General features: G+C 43.2%; 1 protein-coding gene across 1 annotated transcript; it reads right to left on the bottom strand.

Moving 5' to 3' along the window:
* Positions 1-896: 896 nt before the first annotated feature.
* PARVG (parvin gamma) lies at positions 897-26,910 on the bottom strand. The gene is made up of 13 exons (XM_052790172.1): positions 26,816-26,910; positions 21,024-21,125; positions 20,463-20,527; positions 16,176-16,278; positions 14,994-15,134; positions 14,457-14,572; positions 12,349-12,404; positions 11,430-11,452; positions 9,357-9,418; positions 9,175-9,243; positions 7,895-7,996; positions 4,081-4,153; positions 897-2,206 (listed from the first exon to the last, which is right to left on the bottom strand). Exons 2-13 carry the CDS (start codon positions 21,100-21,102, stop codon positions 2,127-2,129), a joined length of 969 nt encoding a protein of 322 aa, XP_052646132.1. The 5' UTR covers positions 21,103-21,125; positions 26,816-26,910; the 3' UTR covers positions 897-2,126.
* Between the last annotated feature and the right edge of the window lie 351 nt (positions 26,911-27,261).

The following is a 27,261-nucleotide window of genomic DNA, read 5'->3' as shown; positions in this document are numbered from 1 at the left end:
GCACTGGATTTACTTATGCCAGAGGAGCGGACCACAAAACTCAGAACACGCACAGAAAAATCCAACTGTTTCCTTGAGCAGTAATAACCATCTGGCCAGGGCAGCACCAGCTAATCCTCCCCCCACTGACTTTTTCAGAGCCTCCAGGTTATGCCTAAAGTCACGCACTGGAAATGAGTTCTGGTCACCAGCAGCAGGGAAGAGGGTTGGCCTCCTTGGTGGAAAAGGCCACGCTGCCACCAGCGTCACCACCAAATGCCCTCCTGCCCCCTCGCCCCTGCTCTCCGCAAACCACATCCCAGTTTTACCTGCTCAGTAATGATTTATTCTACAAGCTGCTTGCTATGTTACAGCAACGACAGCAGGGATCTGTGAAGCAAGAACAGACTTCTGAGGTCTCTCAGTCGACTGTTTGAAGCCCATTAAGGAATAAAGCAAGATACCTATGGAGACTTGCACGTGAATAAACAAGTATTTTTGACTTAAATCATTCAAAACAGCACACGCGACTAATTTGCCAGGGAAGGACGTCGATCTTCTTGTAGCTCCTTGACACCACACATTGGATTTTTTCTCTGTAAAAACATAACAAGGTAATCATTGGTGCAAAAAGGATTAGGCTCAGGGCAGTTTGCAGAACTCTTTCCTCCAGCAGCTGTGCAATATTACCATTTTCAAAGGCAGAACTCGAAGACTTATCAGCATTGCTATCTAAGGATCTTTCTTAGGCTGCGTGATCCAGAACTAGACACAACAAATTCTCATCTGTAAATGTCAGCACTCGCGCTAGGCGAGTTTTGGTTTCCCATTAACACACAGATGGAGGATCAGATCAGAGATCAAATGTCAGAGTCACTGACAACAGGAAATTAAATCAGTTTAGATGGAAGCCAAAATAATATCAAAACATCTTTTTTTTTTTTATTAATTAGATCTCAAGCTTATGCAACACAAATATGACATAATTTTAAGGTCAAGGGAGTTTAGGGAGGTTTTGAAGGAGTTCTGATTTAAAACCCCCGAGAAAGACCGAGGGTGACAGCTAACATAAATTGCGGCTAGCCTCCTGGGCACCCAGAGGGAGCTGCTGGGATGCCTGGGGACGGTCACCGGACAAATTCACCTCAGAGAGTCTCGGAGGCGTTTGAGAGTCCCCACAGCACGAGTATGCCGTCAGAAGTGGCAGAAGCTCAGAGTTTCGCTACTCCCGCCCGTGACGGCCTCTACTTCTACCAGCCGCAGAGGAAGCCAGCACGTATCCACCTCTTACCGGAGAGAAAGCGTGGTTGTCCTAGTCACTCGTATAACCTGCTGTACGCAGGAATCGGCGTCCCCGCTAGTCAGACATTACGTTAGGGCTGCAACAGGCTGGAGCTGGCCACAGTTTGGCATTAGCTTAGCAAGGAAATAAGGGCAACTTTCCACAGCTGTGCAGGAAATGCCTCTGTTACTGCACGGTCTCACGCCAGCATGTTATTCTGGGTCCCTTTTCCATATTCAAGCAGGCAAATGGTGAAATTTTTATCAAACACTTGATAAGTTCAGATTTCATTTCAACTACCTATTCATTTGGTGCCCAGTCCACATCCTCTTGTGTGACAACAGCTGGCCACCTGTGTAAAGAAGGTTTTGAACTTGAGCTTCGAGTGTGTCTGCAATCTTCCCAGAGATGCCGTGGTGGGTCTTTCACCTCTCTAGTTTTCAGAATGAATCAGAAGCAGGAAAGTGGGGAGGCTGCAATAACAGCTTCCAAAATCATCTCCAGAAGCAAAGAATCCACAGTCCAGAATAAACACACATTGCACTTGTTTGCATCATTAGGAGGGCTAAGAGAGAACAAGAGACAGGGCTGGAGCAAGAGCTACAGTCACAGAATTACACAGTACACGGGCCCTGGACACACACACACGCTTACAGTTATTCAGGCGGTGTATGTGCAACCTTGCATGAATACATACTTGCATATACAATGTTAATACAGCAAGTGCCGAACACAAGTGCATGCACACAAACAGTGGCAAACAGAGCTGGGAATCCAAAAATCAGACCCTGACATGCTAGGGGGGGAAAAAAAAAAAAGGCAGAAAAAAAAAAAGCCCAAGCTCTTGAGCTCTTGGCCTTGCTCTTCATGTTTCTTTGGTCTTGTATTTGGAATACAAACAATACAGAATCCGCATTATAGTCTTCATATCTCCATTCACAATATCTGTGGATACACAAGAAACCACAAAACCAGATGGGAAGTATTAGCAAGAGACTGCAACTGCCAAAGACAATCCTCCACCTTTCCCCAATTATAACGTGAACTTAGACAATCTAATTGTAACAAGAAGCAACACAGGAACTACAGAGCTAGCAAATTATTTATTTATTAAATGAACTTAAGGAAAAGGGACCTTCACTGCACTACCTTGCTGGAAGACAGGATAAATAATGCATAGTAAGAAACAATTCTTCACTAGCAGACAACAGAGTAGATAATTTAATAGGAGTTTACAGCTTTAGTTTTTTCTGATTCTCCTATGGCAGGAATCATGTTGAGAATTACCTGACACTTTATTTTTTGGTTGTAAAGATTCCATCGCGTTTTGCTGCTGTTGGCTGTTTTCTTTTTTTCATTTAGTTTTCAGCTTCCATGTTCTTGGCTAAACAAACTGCACTTGTATTTAATAATTGCAATGGAAGAGGCTAACTGATTTAGAGGGTTTACTGTTCTTCTTACAGTGCTGTAAATCACCAGGAGAAAGACTAACAATGAAACACTAGTAAATGAGATCCTTGAACAGTCTAAATAGTGTAGCTGTAATAAGTACCCCTAAATCATACTAAATTCAATCACTAGCTGAGGATTTTCCCAGTGAAGCTAAAGGGCCTGCAGATGTTGGCACCAATATTTCTTAGATTGATCAACTCTGTATTTGAGGCAGTGCAGAATAGCCAGAGGGAAGGAAAGCAAGCATGGGTTTAACTCCTTTCATACAAAAGGTGAATCTCAGCATGGAGACCTGAGCCCACGCGGAGTACTCTTTTCAAAGTTAACATAAATAGCTTTCCAAACTCTCAGCTCTATGCAACATGGCAAAAGCCCACAATTCATGCATGCCTGTCATGCAAACTCCCAACACCATCAAAGCAGTAGTGGAAAAGGAAAACAAAAGAAAAAACAAAGAAAGTCCTAAATTGTATCCTTCCATCTCCATGATGCCATGGGTTACGTACTAAACACATCCACCCACTTGCTTATGAATAACTAAGAGGGGAAGAGAGAATGCTTTCTATTTTTAATAAAGATTTGATTTCCTTATTCAACAACAAGCTTTTGATGTGCAAGGGGTCAGGCTAAGCAGTCACAGCACCGTTCATTAATGTAGCCACATCCCTCATCCCACCAGGAGCTAGTCAAAAATTTTTCTGTGGAGCAGTTTTTAATTGTAAAATTGGACTCATCCAAAGGAAATTTTTTTTTTTTTTTGTGGTGGGGCAAGAGAGAGGAACATGCATGTACATTGACTCAGCGATGAAAGCATTCACTTGGATGTAGGAGATCAAGATTCAGCTCCCAGGTCTGAACCAGGCAGAACAGCAACTTAAAACCTGTTAACTTCACATCCCGCAGACTGACCCACCAGCTCTTCTGGGCTTGAATAGAGCAGTCAGTGTTTCTGATTTTCAGGACATATTCTGCAAGGTATCTTTCCACATGAAACAAGCTTTTTTTTAATGCACTAAAACTTGTTATGAGATAGGAAAAAAGCTTTCACTCCAGCTCAGCTGCTGTAATTTCCCTTGGAGCTGCCACTGTTTTAAATCTTTAACAAATACTGACTTACTAAACAGTTTACGTTTAGTGTAAAGTTACTAAACTTGTAACAATCCAACATTTTTAGTATAGAAATAAAGATTGTTCAAAACAATTCTCAGCTTATTGCTATTCATTCTGAATGAGGAGCTATGGGGCAGCCATATAATGAAATCTGTCAGTATCACACTGCAGAACTTACTTTCCTGAACGACCCTAACTTCTGCTAAGCCAGGATATTAGCAGTTCTATTCCAGACAAGTATGCGTGTCACAACTCACCTTCAGAGTTCACAGAAAAATTCAGGAGACCTCCATCTGCCAGCAAGTCCAATGCAAGGTTAACATTGTGAAGCTGGTGATGAGACAGAGAGATATCAATATAACAGAAAATATTTTCCACCCAACGGTGCAGTGGCCAGGAGGTTTTAAAAAGTATTTCTCTAGTAGCTGAAGATACTGATTCATAAATATGTACTCATATTCATCTCCTTAGTTTTGATGGAGTGCTCTTCAGAATTCCTACCAATTATCATATAAAATTGGATGTAAAATCCATCTCCAACAAAACATATCCCATGAGGTGGGCAGAAGAATCCATTTATTTAAAGGTAGGCCTTGCATGTGAAAGTCTTGTGTTAATGGATGTTTCCAAGGGGAAAACAGGCTGGATCTAGTAGATGCATGAAGTTTATTTCTATTTTTTTTTTAACAATGCCCATATGCTTACCACATTTGGAACAAACAAAAAATACGTAAGGAAAAAGGTCTCTGTATTTCATTCAGAATTACAAAGATTGGAAATCTTCTGATCAGCTATATTTGTGAGCTAGAAGTTTATGCTTTAACATATAAAGATGTCTATATACAATAACAGTAGTGGTGATATCCTTAACATTACTCATGAGAAATTAAGCACACGTCTATGAAAGAAGGGTGGGGTTTTTTTTGTTTTTTCCTCACTGGTTTTTCCTCTCCCTTCCCCATACAAAAGCAGCATCACATGCATATGCAGCAGTCACGAATGATTTTTTAAAGTAATGTAACATCCCATTACTAGCTTTTAACAGCTTAAGGGCAGTTGTTTAATTGGCTGGTAATTAGCAAGCTCCCGTCCTCCAATGAAGTAACAAGATCTGAACGAACTTCAAATTGTCTCTTCGCACATTCCTTAGGCTACTGAGCAATTTATCCTTCGGGAGGCACATCAGAACTGCTGCCGTGCTGTTCCCTGTTATCTTCTGACAATAAGCACAGGGGCCCCCCACGCATAAGCCAAGCAAAAACCGTGTGCTCTGAAGTGAAGCAATAGATTTATGTTTTACCTGGTTCTCTGGTTTACAAGTAACTGAGACTGACAGTTTGGATTCGGGCTTGTTTTCTTCCTCTGACAGTCAGCAGCCAGGAGAGCTTAAGCTCATACAGATCTACACAATTTTCTGATTGGAATGAATAAATCAAACGTTTCCTTAATGAACCAGCATAGGTAAAAGGGGCACATTTCCCTCTCTGTAACGTGTATGAGATTTGCAAGGAACAATAACATGCCGATTTCAAAATAAATCTTCAGACGGAAATACTGATCATTACCAAAGAAGGGCAACCTAGAAAAATAAGTGGTTTCATCCAGCTGCGCTTCCACACTCAAAAGACCTGGACAATTCTCCAGGATTTACAACCGGACAGAGGTCAGGACATTTGGGGTATTTCAGCTCTGGGCCTGTTTTGGCAAAAGTACCAAGTTCACCCAATTTTGATAAGCACAGGGGCCCTCCATCATCATCATCTTCATCTCCTGACTGCACAAAGTTCACCCCTAATTTCAGCCTGACCTATTTTGTGATTATATTCTTTGTCTCAGAATACACACCTTTCTACACACATGAACACCCAGAGCTGGACTTTCTTTACAGTTACTTGTAAACCTCATTTTTTGGTAATAAACACCCAAAAAACCTGCAACAAACCTACCCACATGCAGTGTTGTCTTCTTGCACCCGTAGGTGGGTCACCTCCCCAATTTCTGCTCCTGCTTTCCTCACCCCTCCTGTCCCTCTAACACAGGCTCCTGCCCTCCCTATTTCTTCTTTCTATTTTCTCCTCAGTATCACTGTTCCAATCCCAATTTCCCCTCCTTGCGATTCACAAAGTGTACGTACCAGCTTTGAACCACAAGCTTTTAGCTTGAATGAAAGTTGATCCACCGCACCGATCATAACGGTGTGTGCAGTTGTCACCATTTTTATAACATAAATGATGTGTTTTAAATCTCAGCAAAGGTTACATTTTCATACCTTACTGTACCAATTAACATCTAAAATGACAGGGAGTTAGAAAGCACAGGGGAATTGAAAGACGTATTTTATGTACAAATGACAGTTGAACTATGATCCCTCAATATTTTTAGTTATATTGTCATCCCACTTTTCATCTTGTAATGAACATCAGAGGAGAAACAAATGGTAAATACCACTTTGGCAAACTGTTCAATGATAAGTCCAGTACTTGCAAGTAATTTTGCTAAAATGAAATTACTAGGATGTAGAGAATTGTACTGAACCAGTACCCAACCCCATTACATTCTTCTCTGAGGCCAGTGACCAGCACATGCAGGGTAAGAACTAGAAAGTCTGAGCTCTGATTTGTACCTGAAATGTAGGGGTATCTCATTTTTGAAAGAGATCTGTGAGACTTGAATAGGGCTAATCCAAAAAGAAAAAGGTTATCTATGAAATTTTAAATTAAAAAAAAATTCAGTGACTTCCTCTGAAAAAAGTTGATGGAAATACTAAAAATTTATTTCCAAGTCAATGGATCGGAGCAAAAAATTTTGAAAACTGAGTGGAGGAGGAGAAAGGGAAGAAAAACAACTGCAAGGAAATGCTTTGATTTTGTTTGATTCAACCCTTCAAAATATATTTTCCCCATTCTCAATCATCTTGGATCAAAAAAAATCTGAATTTTCTTAATACCTTAAACAGTCATCAAAAGTCAGCAATGAATTTTTGACAAAATTTAAACCTAGGTCTCAGACAATCATGCTTTTAAATATTTTGATGGAAAGCTCCACAGGAATAGTTATTAATTAATACAAGACCTCTGAGAATTTTCATTACAAATAAATATTGCCCAGGGAGATTAACTGTGGTGAGGTCAGGAATCAGACGACGGCCTCGCTTGTGTGGGGAAGCTGTAACGCAAACCACACCAGAGGAGAGATTTCCTTCTCAGGCAGCTCTCAAGCAAAAAGGATCTGACACGTTTCACCTTCAGGGATCTAACTGAATGTAACCCAGGAAAAACAGCTACCGTTTCAAGATTTTCAGAGCTGTTCAGTGACCCAAATGAAAAATCCCTACCCACACCAGAGCCAATTTGAAAATATCTCAGATATCTCAAAATATCTCAGCATCCTAGGTCTGTGGAGGAGGCGTTTACACCAGCAGCCCTGCACGCACTACCTTCTGGCTGATGCCACCTCCTTCTTCTAAAGCACTGATGAAATCTGCCTGGTAGAGGTTGAAAAACGTGTCGAGCAAGTCTGGCTGGGTAGGTTACAGCTCCCAGCCTTGGGGGAGGAAAAGATGTAAATTCTCAAGAGCTTCCTAAGTACAAAGGGGGCCTTCAAAATTTTCTGGTCATGTCTTGATTAAGGTATATTTTTAGGACAGCGTAAGGAAACCTATAGGGATCCAGTTCTGCTATGTAAAAGGTGTCATCCACTTTAAAATGTTGTTTGCAGGACAGACTTGTAGGGAGATAGCATACCAATTCCTCACCACACAGAGACTCTGGATTTTACCAGAAGGCTTCAGAAGCATGTATCTGCCAAATAAATGCAAGCAACAATAGCTTGCCTCCCATAACATGATAACTAATTTTGAAGAAGACACCGACCTGTTCCAGGGTATTTTAACAGCATGGAGTACCTGCATTTGTACTGTCCCAAACCACTATCCTGCAAACACTGTGCAAGCATATGACTTCATACACAGCAGCAGTTAAAGCAAGAGGCAAAGCTCTTCACTGACATGGAAGCATTAAATACACAAGATGTTTGAAGCCTCAAGCTCTAAGTAATTAAATAACAACCTACCATCTCCGTGGTGCTGGCTGGAGTCAGGAAGAAATCCCTTAAATTCAGAAAGTAACCCTCCAGTTGTCCAATTAACAGCAGTAAGATAACTCCATCTGCAAACTAGACGAAGAATGATCTGAGTATTATTTATTATGCTGGCTTTTAGTGAATTACTCCGATAAATGCCTTTCTAGCGATAAAGGAATTTAAATGGTACTCTGGCAAGCAGACAGCCTAATGACTCAGCTCCCTCAACCTCTTCTACAGTGAACTTCGCATTTAGTTACATAAGGCTCCCAAGTTCATAATAGGGAAAATACGACCTTGTAAAAGGACAGCTATTAAAACAAACTATTCCAGATGCGAAGAGACTTCAGACGACCACAAGCGACAAACGCACAACTATAAATAAAAGAAAATTGTGCCTAGCGCCCGAGATTTACGAGAAAACACTTGCAAAACTTCCTTTCTCACAGTTGCCCACCAGGAAAACCCAGAAGAGCACCGGAGCACAGCTCCGCTTTTCGTCTGCGCGACATAAATCGCAGGGACCGCCACCGCACCAAGGTTTTGAACGCTTGGAGCGACGCAAGAGCTGCGGGCTGCTTTCTGCGTGCGTGTCTGCAGAAGCAGGGAACGAGAAAGCCGGGAGGGACGTCCCCGAGCTCGCTGCTCATCCCTCGCTCGCTCCCTGGAGAGGCGCGGGAGGATGCTGCAGCTCCCCAGCTCCGCACCAGCCGCCGGCCGCCCTCCCCGGGGCAGCGGCAGCAGAGGAGGACGGCAGAGGTACGGTTGTGCCTCCCTTCACCGGCGCCCAGGGAGGTGATCCCGAGGTGCCTAATGAGCGCTTCTTCTGCAAATTCACGGGCTCTAAGGAAGCTCGATGTTCAGAGGGTGGGACTTTGAAATGTAATGAACACCAGGCCTTCCTACCGTGAAGCAAATCCAGCATTAAAAATCACTAAGCACCAGCAATCAGCTTGGCTTTCGGTTTAATTTTCAGAACGCCCTTATTTCCATCCTGACAGAAAGAGCATCCACAAGAGTTGGGCAGACTCCGAAAATTACTCCCTGTAGCATTACGAGGGCAGGATTCAATACGAAGCTGTATTTTTTCATTACTTATTAGCTTCAGAAAATTCGGAGACTGAAGCCCGGTTTCTTAACCTGAAGCTAGAAATAATTGTTATGTTGCCAAGTTTCAAATTACTACAACAAAAAGGAGGAATCCTAATGGTGAGAGGAAACGCTCAAATGGCTGAAAAAACATGGTTAACATGCAGCTTAGAGCAGGCTACCTGAGATTCGATGTCTTTCACATTTAATCCTAATTTTCCAACATGCTGGTTGACAAATTGCAAAAATACCTAAAGAAAACAGAAGGGGAGGAGAGGGTGGAAGAAAAGAGAACTTTTTTCAGTGAAGTCATGAATTATGCTTTACCTTACAATTTTTGATGTCTATTAAAAAAGTAAATCACCTTTTTTACAGCATCCAGTTTATCTGGAGCACGGCTAAATAATTCATCAAAGGCATCATCTTCTGTATCAAAACAAAATTAATTGGTGTTATTTGGAATAACTGTCAGATCAGAGGTTTAAAGTGGCTCCAGGAGGAGAAAGGTGTTCATACCTTATAAGCCAAGGAGGAAAAAAGTCACAGGGAGACAGGGAAAAATCCTGCTTTTCTATTTATCAGGGGGCAGGGTGACGGGCTTCCCTTCAGCCTGACTACATCAGAGAAAACAATTTACTTCATTCAGCTCTGTGATTTTCGCCTGCAGAGGTTCTCAAGATTTGTGCTCACCAGTGTGAGCAATGGCTAAGTTTCGCATCTCTACAGTTTATCTCTTTTCAGTTACCTTTTTTTAACCCTGAAACTCTGGGATAAAATATTGTAAGCAGAGAAGAAGAGCTATACATTTTACTGCTCTCCCCCAACATTAATATCAGTTACATCAAACTTGCAGAAAAACAGCCCCCTTCCTTCAAAAAACCACAAACTAGATACTGGGTTTGGAGACGCTGCCCTTCCTCTGAAAATTCACAGACCTCAAAAATGACCAGTGCTGCCATCCAGTTTAAAGGCAAGCACCGACCCGGTGCTAGCAAATCTGCACCAGAGAACTAGCACAAATTTAAAGATTTCCAAGGAAATAAGATTCATCGAAGTCCTTGTGAACGCCCACCCTCACCTCCATTTTCAGCCCAGGTTTAACGAGAGCAGGATACAGCTCCTCACGGTCACCCGGCCGCAAGACCGCTCTGGTTCAAGCATGAACAAAACATTTGAAACACCCTTAAAAATCAAGGGCACTCTGGCAGCAGAAAATGGAGAACCAGTTTCTACAGTGCAGGAAAGCAAAGGCAGCTCTGCTTAAGGAAGATTCCTCCCAAAAGCCAGCAACAGAGAATCCTCCACTGTGAAAGGGTTTCCTCAGGCTTCTCCATCCTCCCTGCTAGGGGGTTGCTGCAGGAGCAATGCCAGGGAACAGGTGAATCCATCAAACAAATCACTGAGCCACAGTCTGAAACCTGCAACGGTCTCGCAAACTAGAGAGCCCTCTTCTGGAGCCACGCTTCGGGATTTCTCTCTTTGTTAAGCAAGCTGTGTTAAAAATAGACAGAGAAAGCATTTTGAAGAGTGAAATGCAGATTTCTCTCTCCAGCAGAATCAGCCCACTGGAAGAAACACCTAATTACAGGGTTGGGTTTGGGGGTTGGTTTGGGTTTTTTTTGTTTGTTTGTTTGTCTTGTTTTGTTTTTAACAATTTCAGCCCACATTAGAGGCCACTCAGTGGAATAAGTGATAAATATGTATTAAATGATATAGTTTGCACCTCTGCAAAGGGTGAAAATGCTAGCATAAACGGCACAGCAGAGAATTAAAATGGTTGCATTGATTCACTGGGGATGCAACGTGCTCCTTTGGAGCAACGAAGAGCAGCTCACACTGAAGCCTGACCAGTGCCCAGACCTTCTGCAGGCTCTGCACACGTGGACATTTTTCACCTCAGGTGTTTCACAGCCCTCAAAAACCCTAAGGGTAAAATCTTGGGGGACGTTAGTTTTACTGAGCTGCCATCCATAGCCAAGCACCAATAGATTTCAAAATCTCGTATGCAAACTGCAGAAAGGAAACTACATTGAAACTGGTAGCAACAAGAAGCACAATTCTCAAGTTGTTATGCTCATAAATAGTTCCAACAGTGAATGAGGTCAATACGTAAATCCAAGACATGCGTTGTCCCTCAGCCAGGTCTTCTCTGTTGGGTTATCAACCCACTCTATCATTTCTTGTCTCACCTCCCATCTGTTGCCTGTAGTCCACAGGCAAAGTGACCACCCAATTTCCAAACTATATATCAATTTCCAACTGATACGAACAGACATTAACAGAAGACATTTGGAGAAAAACACTAGGAGAAATCCATGAATCTCCATTAACTCTAGTGGGAGCATATGAATTTTATCAAGTGGTAAAAATGGATCAGAATGTGGTGTATAATAGCACATAATAGTGAAACACTGAACTTGGCAATGCCAGTACTTACTTGACTGTGCTTCTGAATTCTCCCTGAAAGTGCAATAAAAAGCAAGAATTAGAAAAAGCATTCAGCAGAACTAATGTTATTCACAAGAAAAGCTTATCTGGGCCATCAGCTGTCTTGTAAAGCAGAAGATAGACTACAAAGCGCCATTAACTCTACGTCAGAGTGACTTTCCAACAGACATTTTTAAGTACACTGTATATCTGTATAGGCTCTTGGAAGTATATGAGATTTTAACTGTCCCACAGACTAATGAACATTTATTTTATAAGCACAATCCATAATATCCTCTTCCAATAAGCTGCTCATGATATTAGAGTTTGAAGATGTTCTAGCATATAAAAGATGATAGTAGGAAAACCTGTTTCTAGTTCTTGGAATGATGTCCACATTTTCTGTGTATATAAAAGGTATCCTACTACTTAACTCCTTTAATAATGACAGTACCTCACAAACTCAGCAAGCTCAAACCTTTCTTTCACAGTGAAATGAGAACCGATTCTTTTCCCTTTATTTAATGACACAATAGCAATAAATTCAAAGTAGATTTAAACCACTGTGGCTTTAGGAAATTTCCAGTTTAGTCTGGGACAGGCAAATTTACAGTACTCGATTTTTGTTATTATATTTGTTATTATATTCCATGGCAATGACAAACACTAAGCCTCAGAAATGGTCATACCCATTATTTTAGTGAAGTTTACATAAAGAGTAAAGAAAGGTATTATACCACAATACCAAATCTGAAGAGGAAAAAAAAAAAGAAGGTAAGAAATCAGAGAAACAGTTCGCATGCATATGCATGCCTGGGTTTACACTCTTTGTCATCATCATGATCCCAGCTATTTTTTCTAAGGGGGAAAACACCCACAATATTTCCTTTCTGATTGACAGTGTTAAAACCAGATATATCCCCTCTTACTTGTTTTCTGTGATATATTCCACCGCATTTGCCGTCTTTAATCCTCTGGAGGTGTTCTGTTGAAAAGACAATAAATATTTTTGGTTTTGTTACACACAAAAAATCCATAAGCATTAATGAGGCTTTCATGACCTGTTTGCTGCCTTAAATGATTACCAGAGGGTATTTATTCAAGAAGTCCAGTGCAATTAGTACAGGCACTTTGAGATGTTGCTGCTCCCTTCTGCTCTCTTCGCTCTTCAACCAGAAGTCACCTACTTCCCCATCAGAGGAAGCCAAAGGAGAAGCACGTGGTCCCTCCGCTGGTGAAGTTCAAAGGCTGGCGTGTTCACCCAGAGACTTGATGAATGCATCGAGCCGCTTTGGGCAGGCAACAATTTCCTTGTGCACTTCACTGCATTAAGGACTCTTCAGTTTTACAGCACTGGAGGTGGTCACCGCTGCCTTATAATAACCTCACGCCATGGCCTGCCACCCATTGATGAATCCCCCCTGCAGAGGACTTAGGTTTGGTGGGTTGCTTAGATTTAGGTTGGCAATTCTTACTATTTCTGAAGCCACCTGGGATCTTTGCTTATGTCCTTGTATCCTTGTTCCTCTATATAAATCTTAGTTCTCCACAAAACATCAAAAGAACAGTGCTTCCACCCCTCTGACAGTCTGAAGAGATAGGAGAGGATGGGCATGCCTGCTGCTTTATTCAGGCACTTGGCAAACATCTCCTATGACAGAAAAGTCTTTGGTGTTTGCCGGTCTCCCCTCTCAGGCAGTGAAAAGCACGCCCTGTTCACATACTGAGTCAACTCCTTTGGGTCAACTCATCGCTGAAGAGGAGCACAGCCAGCCCCACTGGCGCAAAGGCAGGTCCTTCCTGCAGGCACGTGTCGTGGAAAGGCCAGGCCTTCTCTGGTCTCCGTTGGGCTTCCCCAACGTTTCCCCCTTCCCTTCCTGCCCTTGAGCCCTCTTCTGAGCTGTGCCTTCATGGCCTTTCCTCATTTTTGACCTAATGATTACCGTTCCCATCGGGGGCGTTGATTTCTCCGACGGGGAATCAGCTCCCCACCACAACCCCGCTATCTCCATTGCCTCTCCTCTCTCTCCCAGGGTGAACGGCCCTTTCCGATGCCGCGGTTTCGCAGATAATCCCTCCCGATTTCTGCGCGGCTGAGGCGCTCGCAGCCCCATTAGGCACTAGGTGGAGGGCCACTTTCCTCAGAGTCTGGGTTGTCACTGATCAGACCCACACGACAGGAGCGTGGGCAGCAATGCACAATTTGGACTCCCATTAGATACCAGAGAGACCACTCCTCTGTCGAAGCGTTCAGCTGCGACGGGGCCACAACGGCTACCTTTGCAGAACCAAGCCCCAGAAGAAGCTGTCCCTCCAGGACACTTTTAAACCTCCTAAAGTGACACACGTAGCTCGAGGGCATGCTTCGCTTCAGTTCCAGTTACGATCCTCCAAAGAGGGAAGAGCACTAAGTCATGCCATACAGACCATGTGCTGGGCTCCCAACGCCACTGAATTGCAAACCCTCTGTTAAAACTGTAACACAGCGGTGCTAATTTTTGCAACTATATCCCAAATTGCGGGATATTTGATGTTCTCCCAAAGTCCCAGCGTTGACTTTAAGAAACAAATAGAGAAAGAAAGCATGTAGATCTCAGCTTGTAGAGAAAAATTACAAAACATGACCCCAATGGAAGGGGAGTAGAAAATCCCTTCCCCTAAAGAAATAAATCCTCAGCATTGAACCAGCGTCACAATTTATGCGTGCAGGCTTCTATTCTAAAACACTTAGAGATAGTAACAGCAGAATTTCTTCTCCTTTACAGAGATTAATAGCTGTTGTCAGTTTGGACCATTCCTTTTTTTTGATCAAGGAGAAAAAACAGCATAGTGTTTCTACCCTTTTAAAGATACAACATGTGAACTGAGAACAAAATGATGGTCCAGTCCAGCCAACTCAGAAATTAAAAGGCACAGTTCACAGAAAATACAAGTATCTCTTTCACAGTTGTACACACATTTCTCCCTAATTCTAAGCAAATTAGTCTTGTGAAAGGTCTCTAGGATCTACTGTAACAAATACTGAAACTATAATTACCTCAATGGTGATCGTTTCCACCTGAACATTTGGAGGCATGGCCAGGTTGGGTTTGAAGTGCTTTGCTATTGCAACCAGAAGATGCAGTGTGCTCAGTAAGTCCTTTGCCAAGATAGCTATTCCGCATAAAGAAAGAAAACAACGTTTAGTATGCAAAACAAGTAAACCTCACTAAAATGTCATGAATTCTCCCTGTGTAGAGGATCCCAAAGTCATGGAGGGCCATAACACATGTGGGACATCAGATTGGGGTTTATATAATATCACAATTCAGCAACACCACACCTTAAAAGTCCTTTTTGTGAGACATACACACAGATGCTGAGGGGTGTTAAGTGGTCCACAAGCCACACACCCAGAGGGTGCAGCTTGCATGACCCAGTCACGGTTAGGTATTGCTGTCTCACTTCTGATTCAACTGATAATTGAAAACAGGTTGTTTAATTACTGTTCTGGCACCCCTTTGCCTCAAAGCAGCCTTATAGCAGAGGAAGGCCTGTGATGGATAATTTTCTCCAATTTCACTTCTGCACCTACATTCCACACTCCATTTCAGCTGACTTTCTTCCAGTTGCAAACACTTAGCCACAGCTTCCAGAATCACAGAGAGTTTCTGTCGCTGCTTTTTTTCTGTTAATGCAATCTTGTCAACATCCAACTTGAGAGATCCTAGGTTTTCTGTGACACAGAGTCCATAGGAAGAAGGATGTATTTTAACACCATCATAGGAAAAAAATAAATCAGAAACGTAAAATGACAGCAAAGCACACAAAGTCTTGTTTTAAATATTTGATACCACTTAATAGCTTCCACAGACCCACATCCCACAGCTGTATGCCTTGTTAAACTCCTGCGCTCTCTGAAAGCCTCAGTAAAATCAGTGAAGCTCTGCAAAAGGGAGAGGACTCAAGTCATTCCTTGCTGCATCATCCCCCACCCTAACACTCCACGTTCCTCCTTTTCCTAGTGGAAGCTATGGGAATCCAATGAGTGAATCTTTCCTGTAGATAGTGTACAAAGGCATTATCAACTTACATTACATGTAAGAAGAAATCCCAGCTCATTGCTTAGGCAAGTAAACTATGAAAATAAGCCAATCCTGCTCATGCTGCTTCCCTCAGCCTTGGTGAAAAGGAGACAAGATTTGAAAGACATTCCCAAAAAGAGTGACAGGGGAAAGAAAAATGAAGTAGGGACAGGACAGATGGAGAAATAGAAATAGACCAACAGGCTGTTCCAAGAGGTCACATCTTTATACAAGCACTTCATAGTATAGAAAGCCTCTTAGATTTTCATCAGTTCCAGTTCCAGCCCAGTGCTTTAGACCTAGAACTTTTTTTTTTTTTTTAAAGCAGGGAAACATATAAATTATAGTGCTGATTCCACTATATCCTGCTTCATAAGCTCCTGGCTTATGAAGCCCTCCTTCCCTTCAGAGGCACTGTAATTTCACACTTCAAAGTTAACCTTTTTATTATGTTAACTAGCAGGTAAAAAGACTTTCTTAGAAGAAAAATAATTATATAAAAACAATAGCAGATCATCATGCATTTCTTCAGAATTGCAGTTATCACAGATGGTTCACAGCGCAGTACCTTCTCCGTTAGCGAGAAGCAAGACTCCAGCAGATCACTGCTATTGCAATTTGTGAGGTTTATTCTCTGATCTGGAAGTTCCTCCGTGATGTGTTTGTGAGCTAAACTCAAAGCAGCAGCTTACCCAAAAGATGATGAAGTACCAGCCCATCATACAGATCTTCTTCCAGACTTTTAACTACTATGTGTTCCTCTTTCAGAGTTGTGTTAATCCAGTCAATCAATAACTGCGGAGGAAAACAAAGCAGCTGGCATTACATTCTTGTTGTTTAGACAGTATAGCACTCAGTGCTACTTTGTGTTTCACCTTTCTCTTTAGTCCCTTATCTCACATCTTGGTTTGCTTTCAACCTCCACTTCCTTTGTGCTTTGTGGTTGTTTTTTAAAGGGAAGTTAAGTATCAGTTAGTTCTCCCTAATTTTCAAGCGAGATGGACATCTCAAAAGTTATATTCCTATGAATTTTGTAGAAATAATTATACAGGTGGAGAGACAGACCCTATTCCCACTTCCATCACAGAAAAGGCTACAGAGTACACTTCCCAACTCCTGCCTTCATTAGACATCACAGAATTCACACAAATTCAACTGTCAGACAAAAGTTTGTTAGAAAAGAGGCTGCGGTCATTCTGTTGGTTGTTCCTTATAGTCATCCATGTTACTAGCACTCCTCACTTTCCTATTTTTGTTTTCTTTTTCTTTCTGCAATTTTATACTAATCGCTCTCCAAATACCTCTTCAGGGGGAAAAAAAGCATTTTGTTTATTTTGCTTTCTTGTGTGGCAGTCCTCCTGTGGTGGGTTGACCCTGGCTGGACACCAGGTGCCCACCAAAGCCATTCTGTCACTCTTCCCCTGACCTCAGCTGGACAGGGAAGCGAAAATATAACAAAGGGCTTGTGGGTCGAGATAAGGACAGGAGAGATCACTCACCAATTACTGTCACGGGCAAAACGGACTCAACTTGGGGAAAATTAACTCAATTTATTACCAATCAACAAGAGTAGGGTAATGCGAAATAAAACCAAATCTCAGAACACCTTCCCTCCACCCCTCCCTTCTTCCCGGGCACAACTTCATTCCCAGATTCTCTACCTATCCCCCCTAGCAGCGCAGGGGGATGGGGAACAGGGTTTACAGTCAATTCATCACACATTATCTCTGCCAATTCATCCTCTTCAGGGACAGGACTCCTCACACTCTTCTCCTGCTCCAGCGTGGGGTCCCTCCCATGGGAGACAGTCCTCCACGAACTTCTCCAACGTGGGTCCTTCCCACGGGCTGCAGTTCTTCATGAACTGTTCCAGCGTGGGTCCCTCCCACAGGCTGCAGTCCTTCAGGAGCACACTGCTCCAGCGTGGGTCCCCCACGGGGTCACAAGTCCTGCCAGCAAACCTGCTCCGTGGGCTCCCCTCTCCACAGATCCGCAGGTCCTGCCAGGAGCCTGCTCCGGCACAGGCTTCCCACGGGGTCACAGCCTCCTTTGGGCACCCACCTGCTCCACCGTGGGGTCCTCCACAGGCTGCAGGTGGATATCTGCTCCACCATGGACCTCCCTGGGCTGCAGGGGGACAGCCTGCCTCACCATGGTCTTCATCACCATGGGCTGCAGGGGAATCTCCGCTCCAGTGCCTGGAGCATCTCCTCCCCCTCCTCTTCACTGACCTGGGGGTCTGCAGGGTTGTTTCTCTCACATGTTCTCACTCCTCTCTCTGGCTGCCGTTTCTGTCTGTCCCAGCAACTTTTTTTCCTTCTTAAATATGTTATCACCGAGGCGCTACCACTATCGCTGATGGGCTCGGCCTTGGCCAGCAGCAGGTCCGTCTCAGAGCCGGCTGGTATTGGCTCTGTCAGACACAGGGGAAGCTTCCAGCAGCTTCTTACAGAAGCCACCCCTGTAACCCCCCCGGTACCAAAACCTTGCCACACAAACCCGATACACCTCCCATCGCCCTTTCCAATATCCTTCCTGCATTTGCAAGGGGAAGCTGCTCAGGAAGCCAAGGGCTGGCTACAACTGGAAAGGAACCACGTTCCCAGTTACATCCCTTGGCCCTGCAGCCCCTTCCTTCAGCACTGTGCTCCTACACAGGAGACCAAAGGAGCCCCCCAGCACTTCCCCAAGCATGTATTTTATCCACATATGTGGACAGAAAGGGAAGATGACCTGCTGAAGCAGAACTGCAAAGCAGAAGCCCCAGCTGGCTGTTAACAAGAACCTCTCGAAAGAGGGATGGGTATTGCTTGTATTGCTATTATTGCTACAAGTGAGTGTCTGGAGTTTGCTGTCTGGATAATATCCTTCTCACTCGCTGTAAGCAGAGGAGTAAATTCAGAGCAGATCCCTGTAAGTTAGCCAACATTAACAAAAATGTAAAAAGAGGTTTGAAAAAAAAGAAATATCACCAAGATGCTTGAAACCACACAAGAAACAAAAATGCCTGGTGCTGGCACTTGCCTGAACTGAGAAGCTGTCAAAGTGTTTGTAATATACTTCCTCAGCTAAGAAGTAAAAAGAATTTTCTAGAGCAGAAAGCTGTGGTCCTCAGCTAAGGCTTGCAGGTTAAGACCTGGCAATGCTTTAGATGTGTGAGGGACAGAGCGGAACCCCAAACACAGCAGTACAACCAGATGGAAGTCAGCAGAATGTACTGCTGAGAACAGATCCATAAGATCCCTCATTTGCTATCTCGGCTCTCAACAGCCACATCCACAGCCTGCAGCTCACACACCTCTGCTTTCAGACCAGCCCCGCTCAGCTGCAGAGCGGAGCGTTGTGTCTAAAAATGAGTAAATAGGGAAAGGAGAAAAGGGGTACTTCAAGAAGTTTGCTACTGGGTTTCAAATGTAACCGTCTTCTATTTTACACGCAGTTCGGTATTTATAGTAACTATAGAGAGCCATTTCACATTCCTTAGTTCCCCAAAACCACCTCAAAATGAAAGTGCAGCGGAACAGAGTCTTTCTCCCAAGCAAGTTTCTTTGCTTCCCTTATTCCTCCCTTGAAGATACCTTCCAGTCCCATCCCCACCCCATCCCAATCTGTTCTCTAGAGGAGCCATGAACTCTTGAGATTAAGGCAGCAATCAGTGGCACCCACGGGCACCCAGACGACTGCCTCCCTTGGGACCCAATTTCCACCTCCTCATCATCCAAAGAAAAGAAATTGGACAGTGAAGGACATTGTTTCAGGAGTCTCTGATGGGAAATGGATTAAGCACTGAAGCTCACAGAAATCTTCATAAACTGAGGAAAGCTCTTCATTTTTGGCAGTTTGGAAAGAACAAATTCAGTGTCTCTGTAGACAACATAATTGCATTTTGCAGCACCACCTTTCAGATTTTCTCTTTTGTATAAAAACATTGTGAAAGCCTGACACAAAACCTAAATCTTTTTGATCAAATGTGCATGAAGGTTTAAGAAAACGTAATATAGAAACATATGTATTGATGGATTTATGAATGCCATATAATACACACATCAGCACGTAGCCTAAGCTGGTTTTCATAATATTTATAACAATTTTAGTGTCTCCATAATGCAAGAAGTGCTGGTCTCATAAGAGACATGCCACTTTTCTTCCAGGACATTTCGGTATGCTAGCCTTCCCCTGGGCTGCACCATTAAACACTGTGATTGAATGCACAGGAGAGATTTTGAAAATTACTTGGAAATAAAGTACTTTCCCATGAAATAGGATTAATCTTTCACAGTTACCTGAAGCATATAATGTACCATACAACAACTTGAAAGCTTTTCTCCTGAATTCTGGGTGACTTGCCTACCCTTCATCCCTTCTCCCTCTGCTCTCTGCTATCGTCAGGCTGCATCGCAGCCGAGCCAGCTGCCGCTGGAGGTAGAAGACAAGACAGAAGACTGCTGCAAATCAGCACAGCAATCCTAAAACTTGTTATCATGGGATCAGGGCAGCAAACTTGCATGTACCCGAACATCTCTCTTTAGTCACAGCAAATGCTGACGTGGGTTTGCTTTCGGTCACGGTCCACCGTTCCAGCTGGATTCTACTGCTATTACACTGTCATTACAATTAAGTAGCAACTGGGTACTTCTGGTTGGCTCATCCACACATCCCAAGTTAGGAGAGGTATCATATAAGAAGAAACTCAGTTTTTAAATCTACACTCCACTTTACACAGGGCAGTGACCACTTTTGGGTGATGCAGGCATTTGAAGCTTGGTCTTATTCAGCCCCAGCCTTCCTGGCACTGCGCTTAAGCAAAAGCTCTGGTTTACTTGTGTGGAGCTCAAGTGCCAAAAGCACAGCTCCTCCCCATCCACAGAGAGTGGGGGACTGTGGCCAAAGTGCTGGGTAATTTACAGAGCTGAGCATTAACACAACAGGTTAAAACAACCTGAGGTGAGGGTTAAACAATATAGTAAAAGAAATGGTACCAGTTTTAATTCTTCCAATTTGGGATTGTTGTTTGAGGTCGGTTTTATGATTTTCTTCTTCTCACCTATGAAAGGAAGCAAACGAGATCCATTACAATGATCAGATATGACTAATGCAAGGTTGCTGTAAAATCTGCTATCAGTTTAATATTACCCAGTGTCACTAACTCCCATATGTAGAAACACTGTCATTTTTTATTTTAACTGATTCCTTATGAGCAAGAAAATGGTATAACAGACTATTAAGACTGCTGTTGGAAATTATGCTTCAATGTAATTCAAACCAGTAAAATCTAGACGGACAATCCTGGAAAGAGGAAAACAAACTTGGTCAGTTCCTTACGTGTGAAATTTAAATTTCATTTACAGAACCAGTTAGAATTTGTGTTGCTTCTTCATGATCTGCCTCTAGAGGGTCTGCACCCAGCTTACACGTACAGAGCTTACTCACTGCTGATAAAACCACTGAAAAATACATGATCCATTTGTAGTGCACATTTTCTGCTTGGTTCTTCAGGTCATTCTTTGGACCTTTTCTGTCCTGGTTCATAAAGTACATACCTTGAGCTATGACATTTTCAGCTAGGAATTGATTAAGTCCAGCAGGCTGTGTAAACACATTTAAAAAGTCTGGATCCATTGTCTTTTCTCACTCCTGGTAAACTGGTAAAAAATACGGGAGGAAAAGGAACATGAGAAAAGGCATGTAAAGATCAAAATTAGTGCTAAGAAGAAAACAAACAAACAAACAAACTGAAGAGGATTTTTTTTAGTTACTATGTCATGACTGGTGGATTGCTTTTTAAAAAAAATCTGAAAATGTATTTAAATGTGTGTAAAGAAGAAGAAGTTGAAAAGAACTTTCCTTTTTCTATTAATCATCAAAATGTAGGAAAAAAGCCCTGAAGCACTAAAACTTGCCTTAATTCCATCTAATTCTGTTTCACCTGAATTAGATTAGTAAAATCCTATTTCAACTGAAATGAAAAAGTTTTCAGTTCCTAGGTATCAATGGATATCTGCTATAAAAATGACCAATACTTAAGAAGTATTAAATCAAGAATACAGTAGTTAAGTTACAGAGACAAGCTTATCAATATAAGCAGTTTCCTTTATTAGGCCAGCTGGTATAGCTGTGAGGAAACAATGACAGGCTTCTGAGTAGACAATCCCATCTTCCTGTTAGATTAAGTTGCATGGCTTCTCAAAGATTTTTTTATTTTAAACACAGATTAGAAAACGACTTTCCTTCCCAACCCAGATGTCCTCAAATGAAAGCAGAATGACAATAAACAACACAGTGGTGAAAATACCTTGCCAACAAACACAAAACCATGGGCAAGGTTTTCCAAAACAGCTAAGAGTCATGTTGGAGGACAGCAGAAGTCAGAGAAAGGCACGGGGTTGTCGGAGCTGGGTGGAGAGGCTGCATAGCCATCTCTATGTGCTGTCCTACCAAACACCAGCTGAAGTTCATCTCTATCACCAGCAACTATCTACGAATAAGAAGCTGGCTCTTCTAGAAGCCGTGACTCAAACCACAGTGCAAGTGGAAATGAGTCCGATTTTTTAACCATGGGTATGTAATGCTGCCTACGCAGACAACACAAAAGATAAGAGCCAGGCTCTACAGGCAGCTTACGTAGGAGGAAACGTCCAGTTTTAAGTAAGTGCTTGCTTTTGCAGTCTTAATGTTTGCGTAAAGGTTTTTCAGTCAAGTCCACAAAAAAACCTAGGATGCTTTAGCTTGGCAAAGACTAAAACTCAATAAAAAGTTACAGATAGTAGAATCTGAATAGTCTCTCTTACAAACTTTAATGTAGAATCATTAAATCATTTAGGTTGGAAAAGACCCTTAAGATCATCAAGTCCAACTGTACACCTAGCACTGCCAAGTCCACCACTAAACCATGTCCCCAAGTGCTGTGTCCACACGTCTTTTAAATACCTCCAGGGATGGTGACTCAACCACTTCCTTGGGCAGCCTGTTCCAACGCCTGACAACCCTTTCAGTGAAGAAATTTTTCCTAATGTCCTATCTAAACCTCCCCTGGTGCAACTTGAGGCCATTTCCTCTCCTCCTATCGCTTGTTATGTGGGAGAAGAGACTGACACCCCCTCACTGCAACCTCCTTTTGGGTAGTTGTAGAGAGCAATAAGGTCTCCCCTGAGCCTCCTTTTCTCCAGCCTAAACAACCCCAGTTCCCTCAGCCGATCCTCATAAGACTTGTGCTCTAGACCCTTCGCCAGCTTCACTGCCCTTCTCTGGACACGCTCCAGCACCTCAAGGTCTTTCTTGTGGTGAGGGACCCAAAACTGAACACAGTATTCAAGGTGCAGCCTCACCAGTGCTGAGTACAGGGGGACGATCACTTCCCTAGTCCTGCTGGCCACACTATTTCTGATACAGGCCAGGATGCCGTTGGCCTTCTTGGCCACCTGGGCACACTGCCGGCTCATATTCAGCCGGCTGTCAACCAACACCCCCAGGTCCTTTTCTGCCGGGCAGCTTTCCAGCCACTCTTCCCCAAGCCTGTAGCGCTGCGTGGGGTTGTTTTGACCCAAGTGCAGGACCCGGCACTGAGCCTTGTTGAACCTCATACAATTGGGCTCAGCCCATCGATCCAGCCTGTCCAGATCCCTCTGTAGAACCTTCCTGCCCTCAAGTAGATCAACATTCCCTCCCAGCTCGGTGTCATCTGCAAACTTAGTGACAGTGTGCTCGATCCCCTCATCCAGATCATTAATAAAGACATTAAAGAGAACTGGCCCCTAAACTGAGCCCTGGGGAACACCACTTGTGACCAGCTGCCAACTGGATTTAACTCCATTCACCATAACACTTTGCACCCAGCCATCCAGCCATGCAAGAAGATGGCTCTTTATTAAACCAAATGTATGTTGATTTGAGTGCAAGAAATCGGAGTTATATACTGCAACTGTTCACATAAATGGTTGCCTGCAGAGGTGAAGGGAACTACAGAAGGATCACGGCTCTCAGTCCTGGACAATCAGGGCAGCACATGGTTTGTGTCACAGCAGCATCTGTACTAGCATGAGTAAGAGACCCCACCTTTCCTGACAGTCCTAAAATCTATGAAAGCCAGAGCAGAGGAGACAACAACATGATGACCGGGAAGACTTTTTACACTCCTCTGAATCATCGAATCCCAGCTGCTGCTGGACGCAGGGTACCCGCCGGGACGGACTGCTGCTCTGCTCTCTAATTGGGAGCACTACCTGTTTGTGGATGGGGAATGCTCTCCCTTCTCTCTGAAGTTCAGTGCTGCAGGGCTGCTGTAGGAGAGGGGAGGCTGACTCTTTTTGTTCTTTTTTAGCAGAAAGCGAGATGCCCTATGTTAGAGGTTCACACAAGATGTCTACCCAAGATGCCCGTATTAGGAGCTCTGTCTATCAAGGCTCCCTATGTAATGAGTGGACATAGCACCTTTAAAGAGCAATCCAGAACACTTAAATGAGAGTCTAGCCCTGGCTTGTATTTTTCAGTTACCACCTCCATTCTGTTACCAAAGAGACAGCCTCAGCTGCTACCACTGGTGCCTGAAGTGAGATGCTATGATGACCCAGCCCTATAAGCACAGTGGAGCAAGGCAGTTGCTGCAAATGCTGTTGCACAGCGCCCATAGAACATCTCCAAGGTGACATTCATCTCCTTGATAGCTTTATATGCCAAACACCACGGTGCTGCTCTGCAGGCTCTCTCTCACATACTTATTAAAGGCTCCAGTCAAAGTGCATTATGAACATGTATTTCAACATGGATTTTGCCAAGCCAAGAATATTGGTAGAAAATAGCAATTGGATGCTTTTGCACATCAGTCTAGTAAAACAAATTAGGTACAAAATTCCCAGCAAGCCACTAGGGGAAAGGGTCACGAGCGAATTAGTTTCATTATGGTGGCTGCAAAACTGAATGCTGTCTCTAAAAAGCTGCTTGGTAAAATAAGATAGGAGAAATTGAGTCATTTAGTGCCTAAGGAACAACTGAACTATCTGAGTTAAGACTGCCCAGATGAAATTAACTGAGAGAGAAAAGTTAATACGGAGCAACCTAAGGACAACTTACTTTTAATTACGTTTCTGACAGTTGTTATCGCTTGGGAAGTTCTGCTCGTAAGCCTTCCGCAATCATCTGTGTAAACCACCATTTACATTAACTCAGCTTTGCTGCAATGCTCAACTTGTGTATCTCTTACATTTCCTTTGACTATTTACACACCGAAGTGACGTGTACTGCCTGCCGCAGCCTTTGTCTCTGTTTGGCCAAGGAACCCAAATATCGGAAGCCAGTCTTTAAAATTTGGTAGCCTGTAGGAAAGGGCCTGAAATTAAGAATTTGCCATAGTGTAAGTTAATATCCTTTAAGGCCTCAGTCCTGTGTGTCCTACTCTGAGCATTAACGTTGCTATACTGGGTAAGACTAGCTCGCCTAGTGTCCAAGTGCCTTACAGCACCCAAAAGCAGAAGCTTAGGGAAAAAAAAAAAACACATAAGCAAAGCGAGCATTAACAGATACTTCCCTAAAACACTTCAACAGCCTGCAGCTCAGCCTTCCTAAATCAAAATTGGGGTCCTGGTAATTAGAAGCTGTCAACACGTTTACTTCCCATTCACCCCTTGAATACCTGTATCTCCCACCGTTGAGAGTGAGGGGCCGAAGAGCGTGCCTTTACCTTGCGTGAAGCACCACCTCCTGTCGCTCGCTCTCATCTGCCACCTGGCAGCTTCCCCTGAAGCTCCCCACTACGTACAGTGCAAAGGAGATCAACGGATTCACATTCTTCACGTCACTGTGTTACTACCCCATGTTACTACTGTACTACTATCCTACACCCTCGACAGTCATCTCTTTCCGAAACTGAGGAAGCACAGCCTAGATCTTAGTCGTCCTTCACAGGGAAACCCACTCCGTAGTACCTTTGATCATCCCAGTCGCCCTTTTCTGAATGCTCTCCAGCGCTATCACGGCCCTTTTGAAGTGCTGGGAACCAGACCTGCACAGATTTAGGGAGCTGCACTGCAACCTCTCGTTGTTCACTGCGTTGTTCTCCATTCCTCTCCTCCTCATTCCCAACAGTTTGCTTTTTTGATGACTGCTGAGCATCGAGCTGACACTAATGGAACTATCTATTATATCCCCAAGATCTTAGTCCTAAATAGCAACACTCCGCTCAGAGCCCATCATTTATCTGGAGAGCTACTATTTTTTTTCCCCGATGTGTTTCACTTCACATTTACCTACATTGATTTCCCACAGCCATTTCAGAGCCTGAGAACTGCAGTTCCTTAGCATTTAACAGACTCATTGCTTATTACTAATAATTAGCATTCACGAGCAGTCCTTCCTGTGGCAAGTTTCATTTCTGTGAGGCTTGATCCTAGACAGCAGCCTTTCAGAGAATAACTTACTGCAGAAACAGCCTAAAATGGAACATGACTGGGTTGGGACTCCTTCTTGGGGTTAGCCATTTAATGAGAAATAGGAAGGGATGAAAGATTTGGTTCTCGCATGCAAGCTTCCACGTTTGCTGCAACCAGCTTCTGCAGCCCATCGTTCAAATTTGCCGTTCAGAGTTGCGACTGACATGCTGTTTTTTCCAGCCTTCATCCTCTTGCATGCACTATTTATCAGTACTTGCAGAAGAGATCATTGTAGGAGACAACTGCTTGAATACTGATTGCAGAGGTATTTCACGACGGCATTTTTAAATAAAACTGAAGTTTAATTATTGACTATTCAAACGAAATGGCATAATTTGATCCTTCATTCTCTGTTACTGAGACAACGTCATAGATATTACGGGCTTGTCTGTTTTAAAGTCAAGGAGTGTTTTATTTCTCCTCTGTCACCTGCTGAGGCAGCCAACAATTTTTCTTAGGCCAAGAGCTAGACTACTGCACGACACTGCAATGCCACAACTACGGACAGGTAAAACAACTAATTCTCCAAGTGGGTCATATCAGCTCGCTTTTCCTCCACGAGTCTTCACACAGTCTGGCTCCCATATATCTCTGATACACGATACAAAGCACTAATGAGCTACCAGTGGTCTCTGGCATACAAACTAGCTGTAGAATATACACAAGGCACTTACTGATGTTACCAAATTGTTTCAACTGTTTTATTTCCTGTTTGAAAACACAAAAGCCCTACTCCGCATTACCTCAAACACATTTCCTAGGAACAGCTGTCTAAATAGATCACACAAACGAGGGAACAAAAACCAAGTGGGAATGTTAATAGTAATATTTCTGCCTTCAGAAAACTAGAATTAAAAAATAAATAAGAAAAAAAAAGAGAATATGCATTGCGTACCCAGTTTAAAACTTACTTTTACTTCCTTGTTTAGTACCAGACCTTTCAAGAGCCATTTTTGCTCATTAGCATCAGAAGAGATGTCATCCTAGCAAGAAGAATACATGTGGACACAGAAAGTCTTACAGTTGGAAAAAAAAAAAATTTAAAAAAAGCACCCAAAAGAGTCCTTTTTCCCAAACTTACCTTTCTCTCCTTCAGTAATTCTCCAGAAGCTCTTCCAAGATCTTCTCACAGCAGGCGCAATGAAATTTATAGGGAGAGGGGACTGACCCCCAGGCTCAGAGCGTCCTGCGCCGAAGCTGCAGCCTCCCATGCGGGGCAGCACAAAGCACACAGAGTATGTGAGCGGGAAGTCGTGCCGCGCGGTACTGACTACTCTTAAAAACGAAACCACAGTCATATCCGGAACTTAATTGTCTATGCGCTTGGTCCCTCCTGGAGACTAAAATAAACAGAAAT

This window comes from Harpia harpyja, chromosome 6, assembly GCF_026419915.1.
Source record: "Harpia harpyja isolate bHarHar1 chromosome 6, bHarHar1 primary haplotype, whole genome shotgun sequence".
Taxonomy (NCBI): Eukaryota; Metazoa; Chordata; class Aves; order Accipitriformes; family Accipitridae; genus Harpia; species Harpia harpyja.
Note: the sequence above shows the minus strand (reverse complement) of the source record. Positions and strands in the feature narration are given on the sequence as shown.